Below are 15530 nucleotides of genomic sequence, written 5' to 3' on the forward strand. Positions count from 1 at the left end.
TTGTCATTTAATGTCATGTGTCAACTGTCAACTGTCAGTTTGGTTTATTTTTAAATTATTTAGCGTTCGACGTTGGAGAAGTATAGTCGCGTATAAATTGTTTAGTTATTTTTTTATATTAGACGCGAAACATAAGTAAGCCTTAGTAAAAGTGTCTAAATAATATCGCTATATATCTCCGATGAATAATTGCTACTGTGTCTTGTGAGGGCCAACCATGGTCCAACTTTGACATAATTTGATCTTTATGACGGATGTTCAAAGAAAAGTGGTGTTTGGTCGGTGAAAGTTTTGTTTTAAATGTTGCGTGCCAAATCGTGAAGTAATGTCCCTCGTCATTGGGTTGTAATTAATGATATTTATTTTATCGACGTCGCATGCTAAGCAGATAGACGATTTCATTTTTTGTTTGGGTCAAACTTGCAAGCAGCCGTGAAGATGGCCCTAAAAGTGCAACCAAAAAACGACCTCGATTTCATTTTGAGGAACCTGTTAGCAGGAGGTACGTTCTATTTATTATACATATTTTTTCTTTCTAATAAGTCATTCACTTTCATTTATTAAACTAGCTTTCTATATTTTGTATATTTTTAGTTTGTTGTTAGTGCATGTATTTTTAACTAAAATAACATAATATTCACGGTTATATGTATAAAAGATGAAATATCTGTATGTTTTATTTTAATTTTTATGCATAAATTTATATTAATGCCAGTAACCTATACTAAAAATACAACACAAAAACCTATACTTACTTATAAATAGCTATATACTACATTATTTTATATAGTAAAATTCCTTAAACCTGCTTTCTTTTTAGGTGTGGCCGGTATGTGTGCTAAGACCACAGTAGCCCCACTGGATAGGATTAAAATATTACTACAAGCTCAGTCGGCTCACTACAAGCATCATGGTGTGTTTGGAGGTCTAATGGCTATTGTGAAACAGGAGTCTTTCATAGCTCTGTATAAAGGCAATGGTGCACAGATGGTCAGGATATTCCCGTATGCCGCGACACAGTTCACAAGCTTCGAGATTTATAAAAAGGTATGTTTGTACCATTTTTTTCTTAAAAGTGTATTAAACTGTCGTATAGTCATCTTAAACTTAAGTATATATAATATCTAGCCGTCCGCCCGTGGTACCTACATATGAAAAATAGATGTTGGCCAATTCTCAGACTTACGCGATATGCACAGAAAATTTCATGAGAATCGGTCCAACTGTTTCGGAGGAGTATGGCAACGAAAACTGTGACACGAGAATTTTATATATTAGACTAAGTATATAGAATACAAAACAGGTCCATGTTGTTAATACCAGGTTAGTCTAAAATATAAAAATGATGTATTTTAGTATGTAACATCATGTCGAAGTTGGTGTTTCAAGTTTAATGTTTGACTTACATTATGCAACATAATTTTGATGATACACCCATTACCTACCTATACATTCATATATTATTTGTCATTAATTGGTAGTGTCAATTTTGCTCAGCTATTAAAAAAATCTATAATGATAATATAAACTTATAAAGCTAGAGAGTTAGTGGAACATAGAACATCCCGTTTTTTTAATTCAATTAAAAATTAATATTTAAAAGGGGCAGGTTCCTAAGTGACCAGTTAAGCATCGCAATGCATTTTCATTTGTTCTGTACTTGTGCTATGTAAATGTTGTTTTAATTGCATATTAATTCAATAAACATCATTTTATGTTGTTGTTTAATATAAATGGTAGCTATTATAGTTGTTTTTGCCTCATGGTCTTGATCAATTATTATTAATTAGATAGTATGGTCTATTGTCTCTTTAAGTGTAAACAAGTTAAAAGATTTAATTCTGTTGCTGAACAATCATATTTAGATTTAAAATTGGAATAATTTTATATGTAACTAGCTGTGCCCCACGGTTTTACCCACAGTTCTCTGCTTCTGTTGGTCTAAGCGTGATGATATATTGCTTATAGCCTTCCTTGATAAATGGGCTATCTATCACCAAAATAATTTTTCCAAATCGGGCCAGTACCTAGTTCCTCAGAGTCAGATTAGCGCATTCAAACAAAAAAATTCGTCAGCTTTTTAATATTGGTATAGATATATAACTAGTTAAGTATACCAAATGAAAAGAAAATTAATATGATTCGAATTTTATAGATGTCTGATGGACTTATAAATTAAATTATAGCCAACATGCTATGAAAGCAACGAAAACACGTCACGTTTTGTTACTTTATTATCAATGAAATCGTGTCTGTCATAAATCTTTTAATTATTTCACGTGTTCTGTTATCAAATTTTATACTTTGGAATAAAAACTAACTTGTTAAAATAATATAATATCATTATGCAAATGTAAAAAGTTGTATCGGTTGTATTTAAACATTTTTTTCCTCTGTATCTCCATCAAAAACTATTATAGACCTCATAGTCACGTTGATGATTCCTTATCAGTAAATTTCGCCGTTCAAGGCCACGTACTTTGTTTGATACTTGAAAACTCGACCTTTGAGTTATTTTTACTTCTTTTTTAATAGTACAGTCTCGAATAATCTAAATACAAACATACAAACAGCTCTTTGACGAAAATCAGAAATATATATATTTTTTTTATTTTAATTCGTAGGTGAATATTATTCCCGGCATTCTTCATTTTAATTCAATTCTAAATGCACAATAGATTTATCACTCTGTTTGTTGATGTTTCAATGTAATTACGTATGGATTATGTACGATATTTAATCGGGATTCTGTTAATGTAGCGGTGTTAACAGTTACATACTAAGCGAAGCGTTGCCGTCACACTTAGACAAACAACCGAACAATACAAAATATTAAATATGTAATGCTATACTGAATCTATAGAAATTTATTTTGGATGATTATGTTACGTTAGCGTGAGCCTGTAGCCTTTTTCGATAATAGACTATCTAATACTGAAATAATTTTTCTATATAGGTATCGCTAAAACAGGAGCGGAGAAATGCGGGTAAAACCGCGGGGCATGACTATTTGCGAAAATAGATTTTTTAAAAAATTAAGTAGATTATCATGAGGTGAAAGACTATAATATAAAGTGAAAAAACTAAAACCCAACTACGACAATAACCGGCGCTGAAAAAGTATAAAACAAGATTTCAGAATACTGAACTGAACAAAGTTGCTAATGTAGTTGCAAGTAAATGGACACAGTAGACTCTACCAAGATGCCTTCGTTGTAAATTGACAATAATGTCATACAATACTATTCTGAAGTATGCAATATTCCACTATGTAAAGATAAATTTTCATGTTTGGAAAGGCGTAGTCACACGTTGTTGAAGTGCTACGGTAGATAGGTATATTATGTTACGTGTGACTACGCCTTTCCAAACATGAAAATTTATCTTTACATAGTGGAATATTGCATACTTCAGAATAGTATTGTATGACATTATTGTCAATTTACAACGAAGGCATCTTGGTAGAGTCTACTGTGTCCATTTACTTGCAACTACATTAGCAACTTTGTTCAGTTCAGTATTCTGAAATCTTGTTTTATACTTTTTCAGCGCCGGTTATTGTCGTAGTTGGGTTTTAGTTTTTTCACTTTATATTATTTGTACTATTTTGGTGTTAAAGTGTATTTGGGGGCATAATATCAACAAAAGTTAAACTGATGAACTAATAAAGAAGCTATGGACGAAAAGATGTGAATTATATGCAATCAGCCCATGAATACAGGTAAAGTCACGAGAAAATGCTAGTGATATATATATTCAAAATGTACAAGGAAAGCGCTTTCAAATGATACTAAACACGGGATATTTATCTTAACTTTATTTTTTTTCTTTGTATGTTTTGTCCGATAAAGGACGCCACATTAGATTTTGTGAAACCCCATATAGCCTATAACCAGCGGACAATTAAGACGCTTCTAATGATATGTCATTTGTCTAATTCTGATAAGTAGTTTAGACGTTACGAGGGAACAGATGAACATACATACATACATACATACATACATACATACATAGCCTGTCAAAATCATAACCCTCCTTTTGCTTTGCCGTAGTCGGGTAAAAACGTAAATCCACAAATATTTGATAAAAACCGGCTTCCATGTAGCACGTGAGTTGACTTATGGATCGTAGGTGCGGCATTTCGTTTGCATTTCATAGTACCTACCTACCTTGTGCCTAGATGCGATGTGCGAAGTACAAACTTCACTTAAATTTTTATCTTTACATAAATAATATGTTTGAGATATTATCTTAAACAAAAATGTGATTTGAAAACTAGTATGTATGTACTTACATTTTAATTTTAAAGCGAAAGTTATCTCAAAAATATGTAACTTGAAAGTAAACTTGTAAGCATTTTTATTTAAAAGGGATCCTTTCTATGCTATGTGATTCCCGGTTTCAAAATATCAAGAGCCTAATAGGTACCATATGTCATTCAAATTGATACAAAAGTTTGTATACAAATAGGAGAAATATATTTCACGTGAATTTGGAGAGTTCAATGTTAATACTAATTATGCGCATTATAAATAAATAAATAAAAATTAACTTTAAAATTATCCTCACGGCATTTATAATTTAATAATGACTTTAGTCACATCAGTTGATCTTCCTACTCTGTAAAATATTGTAAATGTGCTATCTTTGTTCGACACGTAAACCTACTCAATTTATAAGATATCAGAAAAGCAGAAGTATGCTAGAATTGCAGAAAAAAATGGGAACAATTCTAAAGTCTGTAGTTGGAAAGTAAATCTCCAAAGCGAAAGATTGAACCGTGTCTAAATGGTCTAAATGTAAGTAGGTACATTTTTTACCATAAGGACTAAAATATATCAATGTTCCAGGAAAAGATGGCTTAGATAAAATACCGTATAATCTACGTTTTCTTATCTACGTTTGCTACCAAGTATGAATGGAAAATATCAATTATTAGTGATCCAAAATATAGAGACTTCTATACATGTTTTCTTCCTTTCAAAGCATATTATATCCTGTTAAAAAACATGAAAGGATATTCTAAATACTGCATGACAACGGGCAAACAAATACTTGAGAATAATTTAAATTCTATTGTTAACAATCAGATCAAAACACGTCTATAAAAAGTATATCGACGAGCCATTGTATTAAGCTCGTCAGTCAGTTCATGTAATTACTTCACTTTATTGATTTAAAACAAGGATATCCATAATATAATGCAAATGTGTTTCATTAAAATATCATTTTTTTTAATTATTATTTAATTGCGTTTTATAGTAGCGATGATATAAGATGATGAAGTATCATTTAAAAGGTAAATTTTATTTTTTATAACAAACTTTAATACGCTACCATTATTGTAGATCTATTATTATTACGATGTCTATAATAATTTTCCATGTATAAATTGAATGTATCTTTTATACAACATATTAGTTCCATCTTAAGAAATAAAAATCGTACCATATCATGGATAGATTACCTATTTCATGCACCCTGCATATAAAAATCATTTTACGTTATTAAGGTCGGCCCAAACGGGTCACCGTTCACAACCACTTGTGTGTGTGACAGCCATTTAACATATATTTTGTATAAACGTACCGCCCACGTATACCCGGTGGCGACCACTCGCTACAGAAGTGTCCGCGTCAAATTATATGACAAAATGTATCAAGTGTTTGTCGCTGGCGAGTTAGCGCCCAGTAGCTTTGTGGTCCGTTTGCGCCAACCCTCTAAATATCTATGCTACCTATAATATATACACACAAGTTATACAATAACTCATAACTGAACCTTTCCAGTACCTCAGCGGGCTAAGCATACCACTAGTCCAGCATGGTGACAAATTCCTCGCTGGAGCGGCTGCCGGAGTGACGTCAGTGACCCTCACATACCCTCTCGACACGATCAGAGCGAGACTCGCCTTCCAGATAACGGGAGAGCACAGATATACGGGCATCGCGCATGCCGCGACTACCATGTTTAGAACGGTGAGTAGATCAGCTTCTGCGTAAAGTGAAGCTTTGGAACGACATACTGCATGTGGTGTTCCAGAACAATAATGTAATTTTAGGGATAAAAACTATCGTATGTGTTAATCCAGGTTACCCTCTGTGTGTCAGCAGAACAACAGAACAAACATACAAACTTTCGCATTATAATATTAGTAGGATTGGAACAAATGTTACTATCCGATTCTAAGTATTTCCTATATTTACTTGAATCAGTATAAGTGTTGATGGACAGTGGTGACCAATTTGCCATCGATGGCCCATCTTAGCGTGCTTTGTCAACAAAAAGGTTCCTGTGCGAAAGATGCCACAATGATTAGAGGATCCAAAGTCCAGTGAACTGTCCACAATGACAAGGCCATTTTAAAGTTTGCCTTTAAGATTATCTTTGATGATTGATGGATAATGATAACTTGGATGGGTCACCTTTGAAATAAGAGATATTCCAATCAACCGTGCATGTGTTGTTCTCACAAACATGAGGTAGATAAACTATTATTGAATCACTAAACTGTTGTTGAAAACGTGGGATCTATAAAAACTTATTGAATGCATATTCTGCAAGTATTTATTCTTACGGTGCATTTACATCGAACGAACATAGAGCTAGAGCTAGAGAAAGAACATTTCTTTTAGAGTAAATGAAAACTCGTATTCAGTATTGTTCAGTGTTAGAAGTTAGAACATTGCATAGAATCTTCGAAAGAATGCTCTACGCCTAACAATAAAAAATTGACATAGTGGGGTTATTATTATGGCCATTCGCTCGTTTAATGTACCTAAATGCCCCTTTAGAGAGCATGATAGATTCAAAAGTTTACAGACATAGTTATAGTTAGAATGGGTATAAAATGAGGGATTAGATTCATTAACCTGTTTCAAGGTGCTAACGAAAGAAGCCGTACAAACTTGTAGGGTATATTGTATAAATACAGATAATAATATTATGTAATATTATTTCCGCCTGGGGCTTCGCCCGCGTTTTCAAAGAAAAACCCGCATAGTTCCCGTTCCCGTGGGATTTCCTGGATAAAACCTATATTACTCGTGGATAATGTAGCTTTCGAATGGTGAAAGAATTTTTAAAATCAGTCCAGTAGTTTATGAGCCTATTCATTACAATCAAACAAACAAACAAAGTTTTCCTCTTTATAATAAGTATTAGTGTAGTATGTAGATGCAGGTCGTCAATATAAGGCATAAGCAAATGGAATATATGTATTAATATTTGATAGTACATATTTATTTTGTCTCCCTATCTAATAGTTTATTGGTATTGTCAACCATATGTTCTACAGTCAAAAATCACAGAAAAGTATGGAGATACCGTAAAAAGTGTTATATATTACGGATCATATCAGCAAGCGATATAGGCCCTTAGTATTACCAAGTACAGTTTTTGATCATTGATTCACCTGATAATAACGGATTATCAGTTTAATCAATGTACAATTTCCCACATTGATAAGGAACATAATTAATTATAAAACTTGGATGTTTCTTATTAAATATAAAAAAATACAGTTTATTTGTTGTATTTATTAACCCCTTGATCACCGAGCGGCCCAATGAGACCACGACACAATAGATTTCTATTGTGTCTGTGATTCCGGGGACTGAAGGATAGGATGAAGATAATAAACATGAAAATACGCTCAAAAATAACGATGTTATCAATGTAACGAAATTTACGTACATAACAATATTTAAATAGATTTTCTTACAAAATTGTATATTTCTCATATTCGTTAAGATATTCCATTCTCTCGTACAATTTATATCAGTCGTACCTACAAAATTTCTTCCACTAAAATATTTTGGGTTCGACAACAAAGCATCAAATAAAAATTCATCTAAATAATATACATATACCTACCTAGTCTTGTCAAGTAGTCAATGTACTTTAGTATAGCATAGTCTACACATATAAGCGTGAACAGGTGCTAATTGACCAATTTTTCGGGTTGGGAAAAAAATTTAGTGTAACATTTTTTCGTTACGCGTGACATTTTTCAGTTACGCGCCATCTTTTTCTTATCTCTACCACGCGTGATTCGACGTATTTCTGTCAAGTTGCATATAGTAAATTATTTTTTGAAAAATAAGATCATAAAGAAGTTTCACTTCTTACGTGTGTACACTAGTACACGTACACATTTTTTTCAACATAATATTATTTATCAACATTACATGGTATTCTGTATACAGGAGGGCGGTATACGAGCTCTATACCGCGGGTTCGTCCCCACAATGGTCGGCATGGTGCCGTACGCAGGGTTCAGTTTCTACTGCTTCGAATCGTTAAAATACTTCTGTATGAAGTATCTGCCAACTACTCTGTGTCGAAAGTGTGATCGAAATACGGGTAAGTTGTTTTTTAATACGTAAAAATTGCTAAATATAATTACATTATGGGATATATAAAAAAGAGCGCGTGTCAGAAGTGAAACTTCTTCACTTCGTTGACTTACTCCATGATCAGACAGTATTGCTATGACGCGACCTTGAAATTTTACTCTCAAGTTTCACCGCACCTAAAAAAGTTTCACTTCAAAAATGTTGTTTATTTATTATTTATTCTATAGCTGAGGAGTTTTGTTTAGACTTTAGAGAGATAAGCGCTATCAAAATGAGATAATCTCTGAAACTGACGTTTGAAAGTGAAAAATTATTTTTGTCCGTCTCAAAAACGTAAAAATTAAAAATATTCCTTTTCGGAGAAAACTCCAGTGAGAAATCTAAATATTATTGAAACGTATTAAATGATTATAGAATTATTCAGAGTTGTTTTCTTGTCTAATTATAAAAATGTTAACAAGTTTATTTTAAAATGGCGTCGTTGCTAATATGTATACTATATTTGTAATTTAAATAAAAAGCGAGGTTGTTCACACTGAACATGTTTACTTGTATGGACAATGGTCGGAGGACATTCATGTTGACATACAGTTAATAATATTTTCCTTTTATATTTATACATATAACTGAATAACTAATTTAAACGCAAATATGGGAAACACTGAACAAAATTACTTATAGAACCAGATGTCTCTAAATGCTTATGCTAGTTATGCTGCCTGCGGCTTTGCCCGCTTTGTCTTAAACCTAATAAATTATTTATTATCACTGCATAGTATAAATAAAGTCGCTTTCTCTGTCTCTATGCCCTTGTATGCTTAAATCTTTAAAACTACGCAACGGATTTTGATGCGGATAGAGTGATTCAAGAGGATGGTTTTAGTATATAATTTATTAGGTTTTAAACAAAGCAGGCGAAGCCGCGGGTGGTAAGCTACTATATACTTCCTCCTTAAAAACCTTCCTCGAGAACCACTCTATCTGCATAGGGACAGAGAGAGCGACTTTGTTTTATACTATGTACTATGTAGTGATAATTTGGATATTAGACCAGCTAAAGATTAATAACCAATCTTTCATGCCCCCAGGCGGTCTAGTACTAACAGTACCGGGTAAGCTCCTATGCGGCGGGCTCGCGGGCGCCGTGGCTCAGTCGGTCTCGTACCCGCTCGATGTGACGCGCAGACGTATGCAGCTAGCCGCTATGGACCCCGCTACTAGGCACTTTGGGTGAGATACACATACACATTACACACGCACCTGAAACACGCATCTACACGAAAAACACAGATACACACACACATACATGAAACAAGCAGATGCAGGGATATGTTAAAACACAAAAGAAGGGATACACACACGTATGAATAACACACCATACACGTACCATACGAATTTACAAACACAGAAACATACAAGAAAGTAGGTACGCGAATACATTCTACGATAAGCGAAACACGCATTTAGAAATACACGTAAACACATAAACACACAAAAGAAACACACACATTTATGCACAATGAACTCACGCAGTACTCGTATACAAATGACGCAAAGCACGCATCTACAGACTCAACAAAAATACACCGTTCAAAAAACTGTAAAAATATGAGTATTAAACACAGACAAATCACCCAAGACTCGAATCTATACGTTCATAAAACACACACGCACTCTTACACACTGAAAAACTGAAAACACACAACCTAGAAACACATAGTTTAACCATTAGTGTACATATAAATTTGTCAAAGTATGAAAATAATATGTGTATTCATAGATTATCATGAGCACGCTGTATATTATGTAAACGCACAATTACGTACGCATGCACGCACAAGCCACTGTCTCTTTCTGTCGATAACCTTGTCATAGAAAAAACTTAAAACTTGGGATTTGGTGGCGGAATACCAAGGTTTTTTTTATGTTCAATAATTAAAACATAGTTAAGAAGTAATTTATTATCTAACCTACTCTACCATCGTTTTAGGTAGACGAAAGTCTAAACTCTGATATGCAACTAAACTTAGATTTGCATAACAGTTTGTCGAAATATCAGTGTACCTATTAGTGCATTCTCCATATAAAACTGAGCTAAACGGTTTTCTAAATATATTCATGCACTGTATTTTATCGTAAAGGCAATATAAAAGTTGTAACATTTCGCATCCAATTGAGTGGGCAATTGGGAATAACTGGGTACACAAGGGTTCACGGATGATTTGCTGAGCAAATTGATTTGCACAGATTCTCTTTTAACTTATATGTACGTTAGTTAGCATCCTATTGCATTTCCTTATTAAATCATAATGCAGTTTATTATATTTTCTATAGAATACATTCCGCTAATAATAATTGGCTCCTATTATAAATGACTATGAATATAATCATCTCTATCTTAGATACTTAGCTGTTCTTTTATACTTTGATCATTAATTATATTTTTTTTTCTTATATTATGTACCTAATTATAATAAACACTTCTTACTAACGATTAATTTTATTGCATATTTCTTGCACTGGTGTTGGCGAACATAACAGGAGGTTCGTAGTTATTTTATTTATTTATTTTTTGTGTTGAATTTATTTTTCTTTTATTATATTTACATTTTATTATGTAGTTATAATATTAATAAATGTATATGTTCGTGCGTCATTAAGTTTTAACTATTTGACGTAATTTTCGTCTTGCTAAGTGATAATTATACTTATTCATACTAAATTAATTTTCTTTTACATTTCTGTATTTTTATTTTATGTTAAATTTTAATCTAATTATAATTTTGTTCAAAATATTTTCATCAAATAACTTAGTATATCCTAACCACTTATATTTTATGAGATATTTTGTGTTTTGTGTGTAATTTTTGGATAAAAAATAAATAAATATATGAACATGTTTTTGTAAAATTTTCCAGTATCGGCATGTTCAAAACCCTCGCTCACATATACCGGGACAACGGTATAGTGAAGGGTTTATACCGCGGTATGAGCATCAACTACTTACGTGCTATACCGATGGTGGCCACTTCGTTCTCGACTTATGAGCTCATGAAACAATTACTGAACTTGGATACGGGAATAAGTGTTTAATATTCGTTGTGCTTGCGATTTGACTTCTTGTTTTTTATGTAACGATATTTTTTTGGTAATTTTTTTGTTGAAAAGGTTAAACGGTTGTTAGCTAAAGAAAATCTTGGTCAGATCAAGATTTGTGAAATGTTTCGATGTAATCGATCAGTTTTAGTTTCGAACGTTGAGCGGTATAATCTATTTGTTAAATTTACACTTAGTGACTTTCTGGATGTCACGTGTAGAGCTTGAAGCCTGTTAATTTTTTGAAGTTATACTTCTTTTGGCGCGATGGAGAAAAACGATGAGAGTGAATTTTTACGATGCGCGAGCACACCGACAACTAAATTTAACAGAATGAAGTTAGTTCCTTCTATGTGGTATGAAAATTGATAACTATGTTCAAGTTGTATATTCTAGTATTTTTTTCCATACGCCAAAGAAGTATAACTTCTAACGCGTGTACATAAGTACACACACACTCTTATTTAATTCTGCACAAGTATTGTAATAACTTATAAGATAACTGATCAATTTGTATAATATCTATCTGTATAGGTTGGCATGTGTTACAGCTTAAAGTTTTCTGTTAAAATTAATTTATTTTAAAATATCATAATGTAATCGCAAGCCGACAAATAAATACTTAAGAATGTGAGAATACGGGACGTAATATTGTATGTAATATATATGTTATTTACAAAATAGGATAACGGTTCTACCTATGGACATTATTATACAGGGAAGTAATGTGATCATCCTTTGTTGAGTGAGTTGACTGAGTCAGGTTTTGAATTGCATATAAGCTGAGAAAATTTCAGACAGGTTTAATTGAAATTTTAACAAAAATTTTACAAATTGACTTCAATTTTTGAAATTGGTTATTTGTAAAAGTAGTGTACTGGGATAATTATAATGGTATTACTAAAATATCGTTTGTAGATATTATATAGTTTGTTTCTAATTTTATAAACTCCATTGTATTCAGATGTTTCTTCCTTAGATTATTTAATTCATGGAAACAATAATAGGATGTTAAATTATCCTAAACTAGCTTACCGCCCGCGGCTTCGCCCGCTTTGTCTAAAACCTAATAAATTATATACTAAAACCTTCCTCTTGAATCACTCTATCTATTAAAAAAACCGCATCAAAATCCGTTGCGTAGTTTTAAATATTTAAGCATACAAAGGGACATAGGGACAGAGAAAGCGACTTTGTTTTATACTATGTAGTGATTAATTTCTTAATTGCCCCAGTGCACTTTTTTCTTTGCAATTAATTAATGAGAAGAGTATTTATTGGTTTGGGTAGAATAAGTATGGTCTCTGTTTTCCACGGTATATGAAATGTATGTAATTGTAGATACTAAGGAAACCAGTATTTTAAGTAATTTCATAGAGATAAGGCTCTGGTTGTAAAATAGCATTTAAATATTATATTATTAGTTAGCACAACTATGTGAAATTTATCAAAGCTCTCAATCTTTATTTGTTAAGTAGTTAAATTATGAGGTAAAAATTATATTTTGGAGATCCATGTGAATAGCTTTAACTTTTTAAATGTTACATAAGATGTAACTTATTTCACTATAAGAGGCTTATATAATAACGGTCTTACTAATAAAATGTTACCCATTCGCTATGCAGTGGATTAGTTATGTGTCTTGTTTTTATGATTGACGTTTCATGTGAGCAAGAGCTGGACACAGCTATGGTTGAATATGTTAGAAATTTATCCATTGTATAACTTTTTATTAGTAAGGCCGTAAATATTTATTTTTGTATGGTTAACTCTTTCTGTTAAATTTTAAAAGGTCACAGCTCTGTATTCTATAATTTGGGCGTTTTTGGCATTGTTAACATTTTGTGTGCCGATCATCAAATCATATTTATTGAAAATATATGTTTAAATTAAACAGTACTTGGTCTTTTTATTTCATGCCCTTGATAATAATTATGTTTTATCTAGGAAAATATCAGAGAAAAGAGGTTAACATTTAATCTACGTCAAAAAAAGAGGATCTCCGTCGCGTCTGTCCTCTATAAGTATTTCATTTTGTCTCCTCGACTGGTGATACCATAAGTGATGTCCAAAAGATTCTCGATTGTGATACCATTCCGATTATAAATTCAAAATATTATCAGAAATCGAATCAGGTAAATTACATGTCTCACAGCCAGGAGGCCCAAATATGCCAAAAAACTGACCTGTGGTTCTTACGCGACAACCCTCTACGGACTTTCATTTTGAAATATTCTAATATGCTCTCTGAACTAATACATTTTTTTTACATAAGTTTTAAATTTAGCACTACTGTCTACTGAACTCTTTAATACAATGTGGAATTCTGTTGTAAAAGCGTGTAGGTAGTAGGTACCTTGACCCATAAATGAATTTTTAAATTAAGCTAACCGGTAAATTTTATTTCTGTTTCTTGTAACATAACAGTGTCTATCTCCTACTCTTGTGTGTAAGTCAGCAATTTTGTTTACATGCAAAATATTATTGAATATATACTGTGATGGTAGTTATAGTAAGGATACCAGTTATTCTTAGAGATCTTTTAGCGAGTTCCGAAGCACGTAAATTATATATTGCGAATTGCTCTTTTCTGTAAGATAAATATATTTTATATATCTGCAACCCTGCCCCACAGTAGAATTCCATAGAACATAATGCTAAAGTAGCTGAAATAAGTTATTTCAGATAACCAATCTAGCCGTATCTTCATCGATGAGATGCCTTATATTTCGGACTGCATATGCTGCTGAACTGAGCTTATCTGCACCTGAGTTGACATGGGCTCCCCACTGTAGTTTCTCCTCTAATAGACTACCCTAGAAACAGTAGATTCTGTAGGATGTAATACCTCCCCGTTCAAAGTAATATCTCTGTTCAACTTTTTTATGATAGGAAGTAAAAATTCAACACAAGTTGTTTTTTTTTTTTTTTGTCATTTAATAATACATTATTAGCAGTTAACCATTCAGATATGTGTAAATCATATGTGTTTTAATTGGTTTTAATCTTGTTTTAATTAATTTCTAAATAGTGCCATCTGTTCCATAATTACTCAATCCCGACCACAGATGTCACCCTAAGTAAGAATGGAGCTAACAGAATATAATTATTGTTACTATCGAATAATAGACAAAATAAAAATTTGAAATAAAATTATTTTGTGACTATGAACTGAGATGTAAGATGTATCATATCGTATCTTTCCAGTTAAATCAAACTGCACCCGGTGTGCAAATCAAATTTAAAATCGATTCGGTATGTAGTTTTGGAGTCAATCGCGCACAAACAAAGTGACACGTAGGTACTTTATAATATGTATAAAGAAGGGGAGCTCCAAGGATAGAACAGACAGGATGGTAATAATGGTTCCGATAACAATGTGGATGAACATTTTTAAATAACAAGCTAGTTATATCATGAAGTAGGATTTGAACCTGCGTCTTCCGATGTACCGTGGATCTCAGCCTATTCAGGCACCTATGATACCATATCAGCAATAATTGAAGTTTTACGGTTTTAGTGTATAAGAGGCAATCAACGCCATCTATTAAGATAATCTGACCACCAACCATCTTAAAAGATTACAATATTGTATCGATGGAGCTCGGCCTTTATTTAATACTAGCTGTGCCGCGCGGTTTCACCCGCGTGGCTCCGCTCCTGTTGATCTTAGCGTGATAATATATAGCCTATATTACTCGTGGATAATGTAGCTTTCGAAAGGTGAAAGAATTTTTAAAATCGGTCCAGTAGTTTACGAGCCTATTCATTACAATCAAACAAAGTTTTCCTCTTTTTAATATTAGTGTAGATAAGATAATAATGGTATAATAATAAAAATAAAGAATTTGGAACTTAATTTTGTAGTACTGTATGTCCAATTTTAATCATCGTGTGATTTATTTATTTATGCATGCAAAGGTATATTGGAGCCTACGATATCAAAGTGCCAAAAACCTACGATGATTTCCATTCTTAAATAATGTGTTCTCATTTGAAACGAACATCAAGATGTTGTGTGTTACTAAAAATATAAATATTATAGTTAATGGGGTGAACCGGCAATGAAACATTGTG

General features: G+C 32.5%; 1 protein-coding gene across 1 annotated transcript; it reads left to right on the top strand.

Annotated features, from left to right (window-relative positions):
* Window positions 1–76: 76 nt before the first annotated feature.
* LOC123697753 (graves disease carrier protein-like) lies at window positions 77–13352 on the top strand. The gene is made up of 6 exons (XM_045644292.1): window positions 77–502; window positions 821–1047; window positions 5790–5978; window positions 8208–8364; window positions 9446–9587; window positions 11276–13352. The coding sequence occupies exons 1-6, from the start codon at window positions 439–441 to the stop codon at window positions 11448–11450; spliced, it is 954 nt and encodes a 317-aa protein (XP_045500248.1). The 5' UTR covers window positions 77–438; the 3' UTR covers window positions 11451–13352.
* The last annotated feature ends 2178 nt before the right edge of the window (window positions 13353–15530 follow it).

This window comes from Colias croceus, chromosome 15 (assembly GCF_905220415.1).
Source record: "Colias croceus chromosome 15, ilColCroc2.1".
Lineage (NCBI taxonomy): Eukaryota > Metazoa > Arthropoda > Insecta > Lepidoptera > Pieridae > Colias > Colias croceus.

What these genes read in the sequence shown, in the direction of transcription:
- LOC123697753 (XM_045644292.1), top strand. Translation starts at nt 439, where the DNA reads ATGGCCCTAAAAGTGCAACCAAAAAACGACCTCGATTTCATTTTGAGG. An exon ending in AAAGTGTGATCGAAATACGG is followed by an intron (nt 8,365 to 9,445) that starts GTAAGTTGTTTT and finishes TCATGCCCCCAG; the next exon opens with GCGGTCTAGTACTAACAGTA. An exon ending in CCCGCTACTAGGCACTTTGG is followed by an intron (nt 9,588 to 11,275) that starts GTGAGATACACA and finishes AAAATTTTCCAG; the next exon opens with TATCGGCATGTTCAAAACCC.